This window comes from Amphiprion ocellaris, chromosome 19 (assembly GCF_022539595.1).
Source record: "Amphiprion ocellaris isolate individual 3 ecotype Okinawa chromosome 19, ASM2253959v1, whole genome shotgun sequence".
In the NCBI taxonomy this organism is placed as follows: Eukaryota; Metazoa; Chordata; class Actinopteri; family Pomacentridae; genus Amphiprion; species Amphiprion ocellaris.
In genome coordinates, this window is record NC_072784.1 from 15,636,075 (window position 1) to 15,654,560 (window position 18,486).

At 42.0% G+C, this 18,486-nt stretch overlaps 2 protein-coding genes across 2 annotated transcripts in view; one reads left to right on the forward strand and one right to left on the reverse strand.

Moving 5' to 3' along the window:
- The window catches only part of ppfia3 (PTPRF interacting protein alpha 3), a 42,682-nt gene extending 38,064 nt beyond the window's left edge, over positions 1-4,618 (forward strand). The window contains exons 28-31 of the mRNA XM_023276528.3: positions 544-612; positions 705-867; positions 1,406-1,467; positions 1,749-4,618. Coding sequence (XP_023132296.2) covers positions 544-612; positions 705-867; positions 1,406-1,458 — 285 coding nt within the window. The 3' untranslated portion in view covers positions 1,459-1,467; positions 1,749-4,618. The remainder of the gene's footprint in view (positions 1-543; positions 613-704; positions 868-1,405; positions 1,468-1,748) is intronic.
- Positions 4,619-4,897: 279 nt separating this feature from the next.
- Positions 4,898-13,400, reverse strand: LOC111572757 (uncharacterized). Its single transcript, XM_023276560.3, has 2 exons — positions 12,887-13,400; positions 4,898-6,997 (listed from the first exon to the last, which is right to left on the reverse strand). The coding sequence occupies exon 2, from the start codon at positions 6,976-6,978 to the stop codon at positions 5,614-5,616; it is 1,365 nt and encodes a 454-aa protein (XP_023132328.1). The 5' UTR covers positions 6,979-6,997; positions 12,887-13,400; the 3' UTR covers positions 4,898-5,613.
- Between the last annotated feature and the right edge of the window lie 5,086 nt (positions 13,401-18,486).

Genomic DNA, 18,486 nt, shown 5'->3' on the forward strand with positions numbered 1-18,486 from the left:
AATAATAATAATAATAATAAATCTGCATTCCTCTGTTCACCCATGGAGCTAATAGTGACAAACAGTTGGGTGACAAACGTTCTGAGATGTTTCGGCTGAACTGGATTGAACTGTAGGTTGTGTTTACACAGAGCATATAGGAGACAAGTGGTTAAAAAAAATCTATAGTACGTAGGGCCACCATATTATTTTCTAGTACTGGGGACACCTGTGGACACTTGGAAAAATGTTGTACATGTTGATTCCAGTTTATTAAAATTTTGTGGAATTAATAATCAAAGAAGACATTTTTTAGTTCTCTCTAGTTGTAGTCATGACTGTGTTGTTTCCATAGAGGTGCAGGACTTTATTTTGCAGTGAAAAATGAGCCCAGCGAGTAAAAATGTGACGGGAGTTCAATGAACAAAGAGAGACTGTTTGGAGTTCAGAGGGATAAAGCAGGGATGATATTAAAACAAGAACTAATGAAGGCCGTCACCACAGACTCATCTTGAAAATGTGTCCAAACTAATCTTAAAGCTGTGCATCACCTCCATCCTGCAGGCCAGACAGCTCCTGGAGCAGGAATACAACTCGCTCATCTCCATGGGAACAGAGAGACGGCCTGATGAGGTCAGCCTGCTAATCTTTTAAAAAAAAAAAAAAAAAGGTTTGCATGAGCAGCTGTCTTTTGGTTCTCACACTGTGTCTGTGGCGTCTGTCAGGATGGAACTAAGACGTTCACCCGCTCGCCCTCCTGGAGGAAGATGTTTAGGGAGAAGGACCTCCGGGGCGTGACCTCCGACTCCGCCGAGACCCTGCCTGCTAACTTCCGTGCCTCAGCCATCTCCACGCCCTCCGTTACCCTGAGAAAGGTCCAGAGTGACGGTGAGTCTGAGCCACGACCTCTGACACCCCCAGCTCTCATATTCGCGTTTGTTCAGCCCTCCGGGCCCCTCGAGGCGCTTCTCAATTTAGACGATGTGTGAAAACCTGTTGCTCTATATGGTCTTACTCCACACGAAGAGCAGGACAGGCATCGGGGCAAAAGGTCGCGAGCTGCCATCAGGTGCAGCGGCTCTCTCGGCAAATGAGTTTACATCTTTAATTCTTGGGAATGAGCCTCGAACAGAAGCATTTGTTTTCCACCAGCAGATGTTATATAAGAATGCAAAACCGCAGTCGCATGCACGGAGCAGTTGGTTGCTGTCATGCTACTCTACTATTAGTTTGCCAGTGGAATTTTCTGTTTCCTTTAGCGGAGGAACTGACAATAACAAGGAACAGATGCTTCAAAGTGCAGAGGAAGACGATTATCCCTCATTCCACTTGTTAAAAGCTCTGAGTCTGGAAGGTCAGTGCTGTTTAAGATGGTGCAGGTACGATAATAACCCCGTCTGCGTTTGTCTCTCGGTCTGCTTCACAGCCAGCTCTGGAGCCCGGGGTGAATCTGCCTCAGTGAGGACGTACTCCTGTTGAGGGGCTGAGGTGAGAACCGCTTTAATTAAAACTGTCTCATCCTCGCAGAGTTTCATCCGAGACAAACAGTTTCTCTAAAGCTTCGGAGATGGTTTGCACATGTGTCAAGCACATCTCTTTGAACCTTGTTTTATGCATTTGTTTGTCGTGGTGGATTGGTTTAAGCCTGGGATTTCAGTAGTTTCCCCCTAAGGTCTTTAAGTGGTTGGTTTGGTTGGTGGGGATTTGAGTGGAGTTAAATTAAGGCCACGGAAGCAGTGATGTGGCAATAATGTTGTTTCTCTCCTCAGGGTGCCAACTGGATTGGGACTAGAGGATCCTCTCGCTCATCCACGGAGAAAGAAGCAATGAATATATCCATTTAACTTAAAAATAAATCTATCAGTCTGACCGTTCTGCAATAACAGATGCAAAGGAATGAAAGAAGGAAAACTAAGAACGTATGAATGTATTTTCCAACCAGAACAGTGGGATGTGCTGTTTTCTCTCTCCGTCTCTCTCCTCCTGTCTGTGAATTAAAGGAAAACGCCGGCGTTGGTCAGTTCGGTGCAGGTTTCGCCTCTTTTCATTCCTGTCTGCACATAGTCAGCAGAGTTGGCAATATCAGGGCTCATTTTCCTCCCTTCAGAGGAAACCACTTGCTGCCATTTATTGTCTTACAGTACGAAAAACAACTCAACGTGTCGCCTTACGACTTCTGCTCGGCAGCAGGTGTTTTTAATGAGGGCCGGGGCAGAAGTTAACCTCACCGTAAAGATTTTAAAACCGAGAGGATGTTTCGGGGGGGAAATGGTTGGATAGACGTGTCATAAACAATACCGGTGTTCTCCTTTGTGACGAAGAGTCAGCCGGTGTCCAGTGTCGGCCATTGTGGCTCCATTGTCGGCCTCTACGGGCCTGTCAGGGGCGCCTGAGCGTCCCCAATTGGTCGGGGTGGTGTCGTAAAACACATCTGAATTCAGGCCACCATTTAGCTCCGACCACATCAGAGGGACCCTCCTCACGCTTTGTCTGCTGGCACCTTGAAAGCCGATAGTCTGAGTTAGCTCTTTTGAAGGGAGCCCATTATGGAGATCAAAGCGCTGAGCTGGATGGGACGAAGGCGGAGGAAGGCCACAGAGGCATTGTGTTCGATGATTTCATGATGTCGGCGGTGGCGGGACGTCAATTAGGTCACTGTTGGTACCACTTTCTAAGAAGATGTTCCTTACCAGGGGTTTATAAGTTCTGGCTTTATTAAACTTAAAGGGGCACTTAACCGTAATCACGATACTCAACCTGTCCAAACAGTTCTGTGGTGACCTCATTCCTGGCTTCCCAACAGAAATCCTGCACTACATTCGAGAGTTCAGTGGAAGAAGCTTCTGAGTCGCCTTTTAGTTGTATTTCATATAATTATCAAGCGAATCTGAAGTTAGCTTTTTAAATATCGCAGAAAATACAATTTAAAAAGAAAATGGTATTAAAGCTTGTTTCAAAAGTTCTTTGGAGTGAATAACTCGGTTGCTTTGTGTTGTCATAAGGTGGCGCTATTGGCTACGTTAGCTGGAATAAACAGAGCAGAAGAAGCCGGAAGCAAAATCAGTTGTTTACCAACTGATTAAAAAAAAAGTCTTGTGTTGTCAATCTGGAAAGATTCTTTCATGTCAGCTGATATTGTAATATTTCATGCTGGAAAATTGGCTATGTTTCTTTTAACTTTGACATTTGCATTCACTTTTTTTTTTGATGCGATACTTCAAAATGTGAAAGAAAAGACATTATGATTTTAACCCTTCAGTCAGGGATGCCCAAACTGTTCCACCCCTGAACTTTACTATCACCAGAGGCAGTTAAATTTAACTATTATGACTAAAATATGCTATTTATAACTGCACAACCTCCACTTAGTATCTCATGACCCCTCTAAGGGTTTGACCCATATGTTGGGAACTGCCAAAAATATTTTTTGTGAGGCCTTCATGAATTCAGCCCTCAAAAATTGACATGATCTTCTGGAAAAAACGCTTGTCAAGAAGTCATCAACGGTTTTAGGTACAGGCTTGGTAGTTTTGCATGAGTAAGACCTTAAATCTGTGCTCCAAAATGCAGTTTTAGTTATGAATAAAGAGTTGTTGCATTGCAGGAATAGAGGATGTGTAGAACTAAAGGTGTTAATAAATAGACATCATGTTTCTGGTGAGTTAAAGAGAAAAGTGAAAAGAAAAAGTTATTCTAGAAGAGATTATACACTAGAAATAATTGAACCTTGTGAACCAAGTTCAGGGTATCAATATAGTAGTATCTTGAAACACAATAAATGCAATTAATTGTAAATTAAAAGCCCTATATAAAGGATGTTTGACTAGAAAGTGGTACCAAGATAGATAAATATGTGAAATTAGACTCCTCACTGGACCTCCACAATGTCGTATGGTGAGTTTTATGACCGTAATCATCAGCTCAGGGTCTGCGGTAGTCGTGATGATGGGAGAAGCGACAGAGAGACCAAACAGCATCTCAGAGGGAGGTGAGAAAAAAAAGACAAAAAAACAAAAATGATGGACAGAAGCTGGTCATTTTACTGCACACACAAGCCATAACAGAAACTAAGAGCTCTCTTTGCGGGAGGAGGGTGAGACCAGAGAGAGGCAGAAGGGGAAGCCGAGCCCATGGAAGTCCAGGAAACAAAAACCTTTAGCCTCTGTGTTTACGATGCATGTCAAATAAACGACAATGACCTAAAAACATTTTTTTGGTAGTGAAGATGATATGAGGTGTCGTTAAAAAAATATATATCTGTATGATAAACCTACAGGGGAGGGAGCCTGGGGATCAATTTGTAAAATGTGTGTATTTTTTTCAGTTGTATTTTTGATTTTTTACGATAACTATTTATTTTCTTTAGGTATGTATTGGACAAATGTATGTACATGTTCCGTTCCTTCTCGACTTCATTTGAACTAGTTTTAAAAGTAAATATGGAAAATGGTCATCCAAATACGCTACTGTATGTGTACATTTTGAGAACAAATTGTGCAATGATTTAAGAGATTTCCATGATAAAGTGATAGTAATACAAATTGAAAATATCATCTGGAAAATAAAGAGTAATGATGATGATAATGAAAATGGTGATGTAAAAGAAAAAAAATAAAGCGATCCAGGTGGATCTGCTGATCATCGCAAACTTTACCTGTTACTTTTTACTACCACTTAAAAGCACTGCATTTGTTAATGTTAGCGTTTTCTTAGTTTATAATTCAGGTTTCCTTTCATTTCACTACAAATATTGCATTTTTTTTGCCACACAACGTACAGAACCTTTGCTTGTAATGGAGGATTTTTAGATCGTGACGTTGATCTGAATCTTTCTTCCACCTCTGACAGCCTCTTAAAACCACAAAATGAAGTTCAGAATTTATTTCCACATCCACATGAATTATGTTGTGAGAGAACACTGAGTACAAAGATGCTTTATTACCACGTTTGGCAGGCCAACTGAACAAACCAGCAGATGGTATAATTACCTTGTTTAAGTGTCATTCATATAATTTACAAACCGCATCGTTTTTGCATTCATGAACCACATTTAACAAGTCCCACAGACCCAGATGTATCCTGCAGCAAATCATCGGCCTGACTGTGCTAAAATGTGCCCATGCTGCTTGTAAGCATTCATGGTAATACACAGGAGTTTGAAGCAGTAACATGAAGCCTCAGTAGGTGGCGCTGCTTCCTCTTACAAGCCGAGCGGCCAAGAGGCTGGAATTATCATCAGACACTGGAGAGACCTACTACTCCATGAAGACTTATTCTATAAATACACACAGATATACATAGCTTCATACATAAAGGTATACTGGTGTCATATTGTACACATATATATAAAGGAATATATTAATATCAAAGACATGCTTACATACTAACCAAAAATAACTTAGATTATGAAAGATAAATCATAAAAAAACAGTACTTCTTAAAAGTCAAATCTCTATATATGACATTTTTCCCTAAGATCTAGTATTGAGGTCTTCTTGTTTGTTTTTAGTAAAAGTCGTGGTGGAGGGAGGCAGGGATGGAAAAAGTTAATGCAGCGAGAGTCAAAGTGAACACAGAAGGATGTCACAGCTGCTCTGCTCTGTGTCATTTTCTACTTCCCCCCTCCTCCCTCGTTCAGCCTCTCCCCCTCCCCATCAGGATCTCCCTTCCCACCGGCTGGTTCGCTCTGGACAGCAGCACGCAGACGCAAGACGAGTCGATCCGGATCCACCTCCAGCCGGTTCTGTTGTTTGCATCTTTGGTGAGCGCTCGCACAAACGACTCCTTGGCTTTGCACTCGCTCCTCCACTGTTTCTTATCCACGCCCAGGCAGCCGGCTCCGGCCACGCCCGTCTCCGTGGACTTCCCCGCCGCCGCGCCCTTCGACCTGCCAACACCACTTGGCTGCTCGGCCTGGCGGCAGCGAGTCTCAAAGAAATACTGTTTGAGGGGTCCAGCCTGAGTCTGGATTTCCTGCAAGATGGTGACCGTCTTTCCATAGGAGTCGATGGCGGTCTTCTTGTCGGTAACCCAAACGCTCTCCGACTCGCACACAGACTTCTCGCCTCTCCTCCTGTCGTTTAAATGCGAGCGTTTGTTCCTTTTAACGGGCCGGACGACATCTGCGTAGCTCGGCATCGTGCTCCGGTCAATGGCTCGGTCGCCGTGACCCTCAATGTGTCCGTCCGTGTCCTCCTGGTCCTCGCCGTCCTCCTCCTCCAGCAGGCCGCTCTCCAACATCAGCAGGAGAGGTGGGTGCTCTGGAGGCGTCGGGGACGGCGAGAACAGGACTCGAGGGTGAGCGTCCAGAAACATCTCGTCTCCTTCTCTGAAGCCGTCCAGACCTGGCCCTGCCTCCAGGCTCTCCTCAGCCAGACCTCCTCCCAGTGTCCGCTGGATGTCTGCTGCATCTCCGAACTGCTGTGATGGAGCAGTTGGAGCTTTCTGAACCTTCAGTGCAGCAGCTGGAGTGACAACATCTTGGTTTTCCACTGCTGAAACCTGCAGCGGTCTCGCTGTAGAGTCCTGAAAGTTCTCCTTCTTGGAAACATCCACAAAACTGGAGTAATCTTTGCTGCTGCTGTCAGATTTGTAGTCCTTTGGTAGAGAATTATCCTCGGATATATCCTCGGTCCTGAGTGTTCCTCCTCCTGCGGGAACATCCAACCTGCTTTTACCATCACTGCCTGAGTTGCTTTGTGACCGGTAGGTTCCCTGATGCTCCACTTTGAATGTGGAAGTCTCTTTTACAAAATCCTCAGGGTTCTGGAGGTTCTGTGTGCTGGCGTGTCGGCTAAGAGCGGCAGCCATGTTGTAGTCCGATTGTGAGGCACTTCCATTGAAGCTGTAGTCCACGGGGGTAGCCGCTGCGTCCTGACGGTGCTCTCTGCGCTCATTGAAGCCAGGCTCTGTGGTCGCGGCAGCAATCCTGGACACGGGGTTGTGAGGGAAGGGCAGGGCCGAGGCGATCACCATGGCAACCAGGGGAAGCCAGTGCATCACTCCCAAGACGTATCAGCTGGCGGTTGAAAACACACAGGGGAAGAGAGAGGCAGCGTTATTTTACACAATGCAAATTGTGGCTTATACAGTTAAACCAATTAAAATGTAAAATGAGAGGTTTTACTGGTGGTCTGCAGCTTTATGGAGCTTTAACTGCTGAGGTATGGCTTTAAAATCTTGGCAGAACTTGTGGAAAAAGAGGACCAAGAGGAGCAAAGTCACCCTCTGCTTACTCGTGTGGAGTTCAGCTACAAATGCTGCAGATTGTGGAGAGCTGACCTTCAAACGGAGACACTGGCAACCTGGTATGTGCGCGAGTTAGAAACTTTACAGCCAAAGGAAATGGATTAAAAAGACATCTGCAACTTGAAAAAACAAGCCGTCCCCTTCAGCTTCTAAGGCCGTCTTTTCTTTTTCCCCTTCTGTTGTTAAAAGCTTTTCTTAGATTCAAGAATCTCTCTACATTAAACACATCTACTTGTCACAACAGAATAGGACAAGAAAGCGAGTCAGTGTAGCCGAATAGTTTTTACCTGATCCCACCTGGGCTGACCCTGATATAATACTGTACATCTGCTGCCTTTGACTGGGAGAGATTTAGAGACAGACTGAGCACTATTGTAAACGTCCTGCCTGCCATAACCTGCATTATCTAAACTCAGTGCAGCTTGTAATCACAAAAAAGATTAGTGGTGCTTTTTGTGCACCAAAAATATGGAACAAATACTGAGTAATTCCTTTAGGAGGCCGAGTAATGAAGCAGTAGGTTTGTAAAAGCAGGAGAGAGATTTAGATTGTCAGAGGGAGCACAGTGTGTTATTAAATGTTACAAATGTGTATTTCAGAGCTCCAGCTAGTGATCGGTTAGTGATTAGTTGATCTACAGAACTATTTTGAGAAACAATCATTTTTATATTATTTAGTTTTAACTTAATTAGTTATTTTTATTATTATATTACCCACCCATCAAATACTTCTCTTCACCTTCGTCTCTAAATCTATATTTACCATCCTATGTTTTGTCACTTGTAAAGCACTTTAAACTGGGACTGACTGACTAACGCTGATGTTTTAAAATGTTCTTCTGCAATGGCAAGCAGAGACAATTATTTTTAACTATTCCCTATGCTCTATAGACCAAATAACTGCTTGATTATTTCAGAAAATAGTCTGCAAATGAAGTTTTGTTTTGGAAACTAATCTAGATGTTAGCTGTAGCCCTAACGTTGGAACCACATAAAGCCCAAAACCCACCAGTGGGTCTGAAAGGCATGTTTATCTTTTGAAAAACCAAAAAAAGAGTTTGACAGGCAGTGAAAACAGAAAGAATCTTCAGATTTCTGACTATACTTAACTCAAATAATTGACCAATTAACCAAAATTATTTTGAAATTGTTCTACTGTTCATGCATCATTTTGAAATTCGCCCAAAAACCCCATTTGCTGTAATCCAATTCTGCAAAACAAAAAAATTCTGTGCTCCTCGGTGCAAATGCAAAGTCATGAGTGACTCAACTGGGACCACCAATCACGTGGCAAAAATTCAGAAACTACTCGGCTGAACTGTAGAATATGTTTAAACAGAGCAGACGAGAGAAGAGTATGGAAACAAATAAAAAATTTTAGTGGCTTTATAGTTTTGTTAGACTGCACAGATGACATTTTACAGTCCTCTCTATGCCTAGTCATGGTTGTGTTGTTTCCATAGAGGTGCAGGACTTTATACTGCAGTGAAAAATGAGTCCACAGTGAGTAAAAATGTGACAGGATCAAATAACACCAGAAACTGCTTGGGGTTCAGAGGGCTAATGGATTAAGTTTGAGAAATTTTAATATAAACTGCTTGTTTCTATCTGAAATGAAATTATTTAAATAAAACGTACAATAAAAGTATGAAAATTATTATTCAAATATCACGCTGAGATACATTCGGTTCTCGTTTTTGGTGTGATGCGGTGTTAAACAGCGACAAAGTGAAAAGTCATTACAACAGCTATTTCACAACTACACAATACTCAAATAAAACACTCCCTCACGTTTAAGCCAAACGTAAACACACATTAGACCTTTCCATTGCATGATTATGTCGCATCTGACATCATTTCAAAGAAACAAAAAAGTCATGAGTCGAGCGGAGGTGAATCATGTGCGTTGCACTGTGACTCACAGCAGAAATATTCCAGTCACCCATCCATGTGGCAGGTACACCGGGACGGCATTCACAAACCTACGCAGCACAGATTTAGTTATCTGTCTGAAAGCAGGGAGGAGGTCACTTGGAAAGAGCTAAAATAGGTGGAATGATCAGAATGTGAGTGATGCAGCTTCAGCGGCGAGGCTCCTTCACGGTTTCCTCGGGCGGCGAGGAGTCAAAAATAACATGCAGGGGAAGAAAGACAGAGTGCGTTTGCTGTTTGTCTGTGTGGGTGAGTGGATGCATCATCAGCGGGCATCGGTGTGAACCAGTGACAGAACAAAATCCTTTCTGTGACAGGAGCTGTAGTCAGCGGGGCCACACCCTGGACACAATGCAGAGCAGCTAGGTTTGGTTGACACATCACTCACGCTGACAATAAATCAAAGTGTGTCGAGCTTCCTGTTTGCTCAGACTACTGATCCACGTAGCAGGCCTGCCAAACGCTCTGTATGATGAAAGCAAATTAAATGATAAATCTGACTGTTAACACGCCCCTGCAGCGTGGAGAGGTCCGCCGAGGGCTGAAAACACGGTGTGCAGCGAAGGAGGTGGTTCAGGGTGAATATCCAGGAGGGTTCATACTATTAGTACAGGGGACTTTTTTCAGGGCTTTTGGGAGCGTTCAGATAGGAGGCAGGCAGACCCTCTAAGTGGTTCCTTTGCAAAACAGCAGCAGCACTTCCATCTCCACGCTCCATTTGCTACAATGACACGCATCATTTACGCTCCCTGCGAGGCCAGACGACGACCACGACGTTCTCCCAGCGGCTGGCCTCGACCCAAACCCCCCGGTCCCCCCGCAGACGCACACATCCCCGACTCTGAGCACAAAACCTCACTCCGCGCTGCACACTTATGTTAATCCTAATCTCCGTAGCATGAAGCTCTTCTAAATGAGTGCAGGAAGAATACCCTGAAACCACAGGACAGGGCCTGAACAAACAGAGCAACCACCTCATCAGGCAAAAATCCGTGAATAAACACACCAAACAGACTAAACTATGACATTAACAGCGAGGCCTCATTGAACTCAGACTATTAATTAGGCAGCTCAGATCCACTCAGATGTGTTTATTAGATGTTAGATGTTGAGTTTGTTCCACTTAAAAACACAAGTTACAGGAACTTAATTTGAATAATTATTACATCATCTCATGAACTGTGAAATTGAGTTTTAAAGTCCTGTCAGCTTAAGATTTAATTACAGTGACGCTTTCTTTTTACATTTTCTTAGTTTTTGAGGAGTCTTTTTTTTAGCATGAAGAACATTGGTGTTGAAATCGTTTTTGTTTTACATGAGACAGAATGTGAGGCTTTTTCTAGTTTCTTTGTTTTACAATAAGTGTACAGGGGCAAGGGTAAAATTCAGTACTAACAATCCCCTTGGTTTGCTTTGTTATTCTTATGTAAATGACAGAACAGCATGTGTTCACTGAGAATTCAAGCTACAAAAGACAATGTAACTCTAACAAAGCAATTCAGCTAATTCAACTCATGATTTAAAGTCAAAAACTTGATATTTTAGGTTGAAATAACTTCTGTAAGAAAAGGTTGGTTAATGCCACAGAAATCCTCTTTAACGTTCTCCAGTGTCAAGATGCAAACTCTGCAATGCAACATTCCCAAAGATACAAGGGAGACGAACTCAGCTAGCATTTTTAAGTGACAGCTTTAAACTGAGCTATTTCACTTTGTTTTCAACCAGTCTGCAATGTTTTCCTCCCTCTGATTCTCTGTTTAACATTTCAGTTTACAAGTCTAGTTATTATTTCATCTTAATCGTTCCTTGTTTTGCTTAATTTTTCGTTATATATACAGCACTTTAAAAGTTGCTTAGGCTACCTGCTACTGATGTTTATTTAAATTTTCTTGCAACTTACTCATCTGCAGATTAATTTTTTGATTACATTTGGTTGATAAAATATCCAAATATGTGGAAAAACGCCCACTACAGCCTCGATGAAGTCCAAGAAAATGTCAGGACATTTCTAAAACCCAGATAATTAACATTTATTATAATGTAAGACATTGGAGAAGCTACAACATATGGAAGTTTTTGCTCGAGAGAAGACGAGATAGTTGTCTCTTATTTTACACCCATTAAATTAGCACAAAACACATGAACAATACGAGCAGCTTTGCTCAAAAGCACGACAAACCTCGAACAAACAGCATAAACAATACAAAAAAGGTGTTTCTTGGGGAACTCTGGCTTCTGCCAAATTGGTCTGACTCCTGTTTCCAGCGCTGCCAGTGTGAACCGCAGGGGTTTAATCCAGATCAGACAGTGCGAGTGAAGTCATCAGGGGGAATTATGGTGCAGAAGGCCTCTGGCTGCGAGACCCTCCCCAGGAAACAGATGCCATAAAGCAGCTCCACACCTGGCAGCAGCTACTGTGCTATTAGCCTGTTTACAGAGTAATCCCCTCCTCATGTGTGGCGGCTGTCAGACACTGACGGACAGTTAATGCATTCTGTCTTAGTGTCCTCGTCCTAATCCTGCCTGTTTGAAGTTGAGCAACCCAAAATTGCTGTCCGGAGGCCGACCGTCTGCAGGAAGTTTCCCTATAAACAGTTTGCACCTCGTGTCGCATCTTTCAGCAGATTTTATGACAGCTTTGGGCTGACTAATCTGTTCGAAATGCAACCATTGGAAACCGCAGATGTGGCTGTGACACCTTGTGCTTTGTGAAAAAACATGCAGGTAAATGTTTGTCCTTCTCACTCTTTTTTTTCTATCTCCCCCCCGTCTTGCTACAGTAAAAGCCTCACATGTGCTCATTTACAATGCCTTGCTGCCCCACTGTGCAAACAGCCCATTAATTCCAGCTCTGTGATTGTTTCATAGCATGCTCGGCCTGCAGGATCCAGCCCCCTCCTCTCCAGCCTCTTTTTTTTCACTCCATATCAGTGACACCTCTTTCAAATCACTTTCACACACAGGATGACACTTAGGAGCTGCATGCACAAGAAAATATCTTTCACATGCTGCAAATGACTCCACAGAACATTTAAAAGCTGCAACAAATGAATTTATGCTCTTTCTGATCCTTTCACTTGCACTTTCACTAAAAAAAAAAAAAAAAAAAAAAAAAGAAAAGAAAAGAAAAAATAAACCTCCCGCAGAGTCTATCCAGCTGCTGATCTTCGGACAATAAGAAATTAAAAGATCAGCAGCAGGTATGTTTTCAAACGCAGCCTGATGTGAGTGATCTACCTGCGGGTTTGGATTGTGATTCGGTAGCTCTCACCTCACCTGAGTGACTGCCAAGCAAAACAAAATGTGGAAAATCCTGCAAGTGCGCCACTGCCAAGCAAAACGCAACTTGAAATAGAGATGTGAAGGTGTCAAGTGTTTTTGCTTTTGCAACAAGTGAAAAGAGCTGGGTAAATAATTGAATAAATACATAAATTAATAAACACACGCATAAACTAAAATTACACTGAGAAAAAAATGTTTAGAATAAAATGTATAAAGGATCCAGTTAGGCTGTGTTTGCATGCATGCATGTGGGTAAAACGTAGAGCTGGTAAATACAGTGTTTGTAGCCAAAATGGTTAATAAACTGACCTAATTCAGCTGTTACGCTCATTATGTAACTACTAACGCATTTTACAGATAGAATGCATTAATCAATCAGTAAATATGTGTGTGTATTACTTTTTACAGGACACTTTAAGGCCCCCGGGTGTGATTTGGAGACATACCGTTTAGGTGAGATCCGGACCCCGCGTCCTTCCAGCTGACACCACATTGATTATAGAGTCCTGTCGCCAGTTGGTCAACTGGTTTAGAAAAATAAAAACAAAACACACTCTTGCATGTCAACAGCAGAACTAATCACACACATTTCTTCCTCCTTTTAATAGTCCGCGACATCGCATGTGCGCCCCAGAAACAAAAAATCCGACGAGGAAAAAAAAATGGAAAGTAACCAGAAAACTTGTCTCTCCTGTCCGGGAGCGCTTCCACTGTGAGGAGGGAGGGTGGCTGTTAAAATGCTGTGTGTATTTAAGACTAGCAAAAAAAATGAGCCCAAAATCTACATATTCCACGAGTTGTTACTCCTCCAAGGCGGTTCAAATATGTGAACGAAGAAGCAGAGCGGTGAGGAAAGTTGTGCCAAATGTTTTAAGATCCCAACTCCGCCTGAAACGCGTAAAGTCCGACGAATATTTAAGCTCGCGCGACCTGGACGGGCAGCTTCCGTGTACGGATTTCAAAATAAAACAGCCCGCTGGTGAATCTGCACTGTAATTAAGCAGGGAAGTCGCAGCGGCGCTTTTATTTTTTTAGCCAACCGCAGCTACTTCCAGCGCTAGGCGCCGTTAGCTGCCGCTAGCTCGACGCAGCTAACGACTCCGGTTTCTGTTGGGAAGCGCAGAGACGAGTTGTCTTCCTCAGGAGGTCAGTATATTGAGAAGAGACCCACAACATTAAACGAGTAACATCTGTGAGAGCAGATGTATGAAAGAACCGCCTCCTAAACATCTAACATAAAACAGTTTTCCAACATTTAGCAGGCGCCGAAAAAGTCGCATTTTGTTGCTAACTTCTCCACACATGCACACTGAAGTGCGTGACTGAAGTATTTTTTTTTTTACCGTTACCTCCCACTTTTTTTTCACTCCTGCCACACACTTCTGAAGAAATCCATCTGATGAATTACCAGAAGCGGTATTGGCTCGGCTCCACGTGTTGTGAGTTCATTATGTGGTGGTAACAGACAGTGCAAATTATTACAAACAAGCTGTAGCGAGGCTGGGATTGTTCAGGGTCCTCCGGTCTGCAAAGTGCAAAAGGCTGCAACGTGATACCAGTTTGGCACAATCCAACCTGAGGATGTAACCTTAGTTTTAATGCCAGATCCGAGTCTGCTTGCAGATTGCTTCCTACCTGCTTGTGCCAGATTTTTTGGTAGATGCAAACATGATTTTCTTGGCATCTGAAGGAGGTCAAAAAATACACGTGTGATCCGGGGCTAAAAATTAAATGGCCTAAAAACGCAGAAAAATGCTGTATACCCTGACAGACATCCTAAAACTGTTTAAACTTCACTGAATTTAGGAAAACGTTCCCAAAATTACTGATTTGAGAAAGTAACTGAGAACATTTACTTAAATACTGTACTTTTCAGATAACTTTTAAAAAATCTCATTCATTTAGAAGATCAGAAAATGCACGTGGTAAAATTACTGATTTGGGACACGAGGTAATGGTGCAAAGTAACTGAAAATCATTTACTCAAGTACTTCACTTACATACAGTTTTGAGTTACCTCTACTGTACTTGAATCCTTCCATTTTTTGAGACACTTGGGAGATCGAAAAATACTTGTGGAAAACAAAATCCAGAGATAAACAGACCTGCAGTTCTGTATCTTGTAGCAGGCTGCTTGAAAAACTATTTAAACTTAACTATAATAAGTAAAGAATACTGACTTACTGATTTTGGATCCTGTGTTTCAGGTAGGTACCAAAACTATTTACTCAAGTATTGCACTTGCATAACATTTTGAGTTTATTGCACTTTTCCATTTTTTTGAGGACTTTCTTGGCATCTATGGAATTGCCAGGAGTTAAAAATAATACACACAGCAAACCAAATCCATGGATAAAACTTAAGTAGGCCAAAAGTACTCCAAAAGATACTTTACACTTTGGTGGAGAGGTATTTAAACTTTATTATATTTCGTAAAAAATTCCCTAGATTACTGATGTGGGACCACTGTATGGTGAAAAGTAACTTACGCTATTTTCTAAAGTACAATTTTGAGTTACTTGTACTGTTTTTTTTATCTTCTGATAACTTTTTGGCATCTACAGTTTGCTTAGGAAATCAAAAACTACACATGTGGCAAGCAAAATTCAGAGTTCAATGTAAAAAGGCCTAAAATACTTAGAGATACACTGTATACTCTGACAGACTTCTTGAAAAACTATTTAAACTACTATATTAAGTATATAATTACTCAAATTAATGATTGTGTGCCCTGGTTACTGCAAAATAACTAATACCATTTGCTAAAGTACTCTATTAAGCACAATTTTGAGTCATGCCATTTTTGTTTTTCTGAACATGTCAAACAAAAATAAATACTAGTAGACCTAAAGTCCTATATACTCTTACAGAGTGTGTGCAAAACTATTTAAACTCTTCAATTTTACTGAATTACATTCATGTTTACGGGAGTCAAATTGCTGATCTGGCCGCCCTGGGTAGTGGAAAGTAACTAAATACATTTACTAAGTATAGTTCTTAAGTATAATTCTAAAATTTACTTGAGTATTTCCATGTCTTGCTACTCTACACTTGTACTACAATAGTATAGAATACTAGTTACTCCATAAAATATAATCAAGTGAATTATGAACTTATTGAACTTCATTGATCCTGAGGGGAAATTTACAAGCCGTCCAGCAGACAAACTATACAGTGCCTATAAAAAGTTGGAAGTTTCCCCCTGTGATGTCAACATAATTTGGATTTTTGATAAAAATATTTTAAAATGACTTATTCACATCAAAGTGAAAACAGATTTGTTCACAGTAATGTCAATAAATGAAAAACATAAAAAGTTAAGTGACTCATTGCATAAGTATTCGTGACATTAAAGTCAGTATTTAGTAGATGCACCTTTGGCTGCAGTTACAGCGTTGAGCCTGTGTGGATGGTCTCAATCAGAGTTTCACATCTGGTCACTGCAGTTTTACCCCAGAGCTGCTCAAGCTCTGTCAGGTTGCACAGGGATTGTATATCAACAGCCCTTTTCAAGTCCAGCCACAAAGTCTTAGTTGGAGTGATGTCTGTGCTCTGACTCAGCCACTCCAGAACGTTCACCTTGTTTTCCTTAAACCATTTCTGTGTAGCTTTGGCTTTATGCTTTCGGTCATTGTATTGCTGGAAAACAAACCTTCTCCCAAGTGGCAGTTGAATCAAGTTGTCCTTCAGGATATTCCCATACTTTACTGCATTAATTTTACCTTTACAATCCTTCTAGGACCTCCTGCCGAGAAGTATCCCCACATCATGATGCTGCCACCACCATGCGTCACAGTGGGGATGATGTCTTTGTGATGATGTGCTCTGTTTGGAGTCTGTCAAACGTAGTGTCCAGTTTAATGTCCTAAAAGCTCAATTTTGGCTTCATCAGACCAAAGAATATTCTTCCAGTTCACTTCAGAGTCTTCCACATGCTTTCTAGTGAACTCAAGTCAGATTATTTTAACAGTGTCTTTCTTTTGCCACTCTATTATAAAGCTTTGACAGGTGAAGAACAGGAAACAGTTGCTGTATTCACGGTTTCAGAGGACTCATAGGTGTCTTAGTTGCCCCCCTCATTAGTCTCTTTATACACGATCACTCCATTTTTTAAAGAATGGCCTGCTCAAAGCAGATTTACCCATATGTGATATTCCATTCATTACTTCAAGGGATATACAGTGACTTGGAAACGTTCTTGTATCCATCCCATGACCTTCGCTTTTCAATTATCTTTTCACAAAGTTGCTTGGAGTATTCGCGGTGCCGTTATATCCACAAGTACTGATTCAGTAGTGACTGGACTTCTGGATATAGGTGACTTTATACCACAGTCACATAAAACACATTCATGGCACTCAGATAATCACCACCGACTTTATCAAAATCTGTTTTCACTTTGATGCAAATGAGTCCTTTTTTGTAAATTCTTCTCCAAAGATCCAAATGAAATTGATCATGATCCAGTGCTGAAAAACACTAAAAAGGGACAACTTTTAATAGTTACTGTAACAATGAGTTGAATCACCTTTACCAGCTTTACTTTTATTTTTTTTGTGTGTGTGTGTGTATTTTGATGCTAATACTTTGGTACTTTTACTTAAGTGCAAGATCTAATGTGCTTCAGTTTTGTCGAATGCCTGTTGTTATGCTCATTTTTATACTTTTTTTGCAACTTTAAATTGGAATACCTTCTTAGCCAGGTATCCCTCGAAAAACAGATTTTAATCTAACAGGACATCCAGGTTGAAAAAAGTTTAAATAAAAAATAAATGACCCCTGTCACTCAAGCGAGCCTTGTGTTCCATAAACACTGCATCCTGTAATAACGTCATATTTTAATTACAAACGTGATGGTTCCAGTCACAATTTGTTAACTGCTAATTTCCTTTCATTTTATGAGAACTCTTAAACTGTGAGAAAACAATTTTATGTGGATGTTTAAGGGATTACCTTCCCACGTGTATCCTCATTCACATTCCAGATGTCAACAATGATGCTTTTATCGTTTCCCATGAAGTGCTGTGCTGAAAATTCTAATATTTATTGACACTGCAGGCAAAGAAACAGGTGTCTAGTTGTTGGTGCGGATCCAGATCCTGCAAGCTTTTAAAATAACTCTTAATATTGCAACACAGAGCATTTTGTAACACATTTTTGCCATAGCTGTGCACTGACATTTTTTTTTTAAAATCTGTTGTTATGCGTGTTTTGATGCAGGTAGAGTAAGATTAACCGTGGTATTAATTCCCCCTCATGCGTGCTGACATCCATCATCAATGTTAAACGCTGCGGTGTTTTCTACTAACATGTTTGCTGGGTGAGTGTAGGCAGTTGTGCTTTAAAGCTGGTGACTGGCTGCTCTGTCCACTCGCAGGTCCGTGGGGGAAAGTCGGCGAAGGCCCCGGAGGAGACACAATGGGGGTCTATGGAGGACACAGACAGTTCAACGGGTCCTCGGTGCAGATAAGTCCCCCCCATACACACCAGGCGAGGGTTCACTGCTATTGACCCGCGAGAACAGCACGGCCACTGAGCCTCCCCACCTTGAATGGCCTTGTTGAAAAGAAGGGCCATAAATTGGTGGATGAGCAGAACGGGGGGAGACTCTGCCTCCTCCCCTCCTTCTCCTCCCGCCTCCCCCCCGCCTCTCGCTCTCGCTCTCTCACATGCTATCTCTTTCTTTCCTTTACCAAGTAGTGGTTTCCATCTCACCAAACCCCTTTCCCCCTGAATGTTTAAAAAGATGAAAGGATAAGGAAAAGAATGGAGACAAAAGGGTGCGGGGTTGTGTTACAACCCTGCCCCTGAGAGACTGCTCATGAAAGAGTTTGGGGATGGGAGAGATAGGGACCGGAGAGGAGACACAGAAAGAGAAGGGGGGAATCATGAAAAGAGGTTTTTCAAGCCGCTAAAACGGGTCACTTCTGTATAGAGAGGCAGACTAAAGTGCAGTCTTCACTCAGGGACGGAGACATTTAACACTGTCAATACCCTCGGATGGAAGGGAGCGTTGATATACTTGCACTCATTGACTGATTGCGCA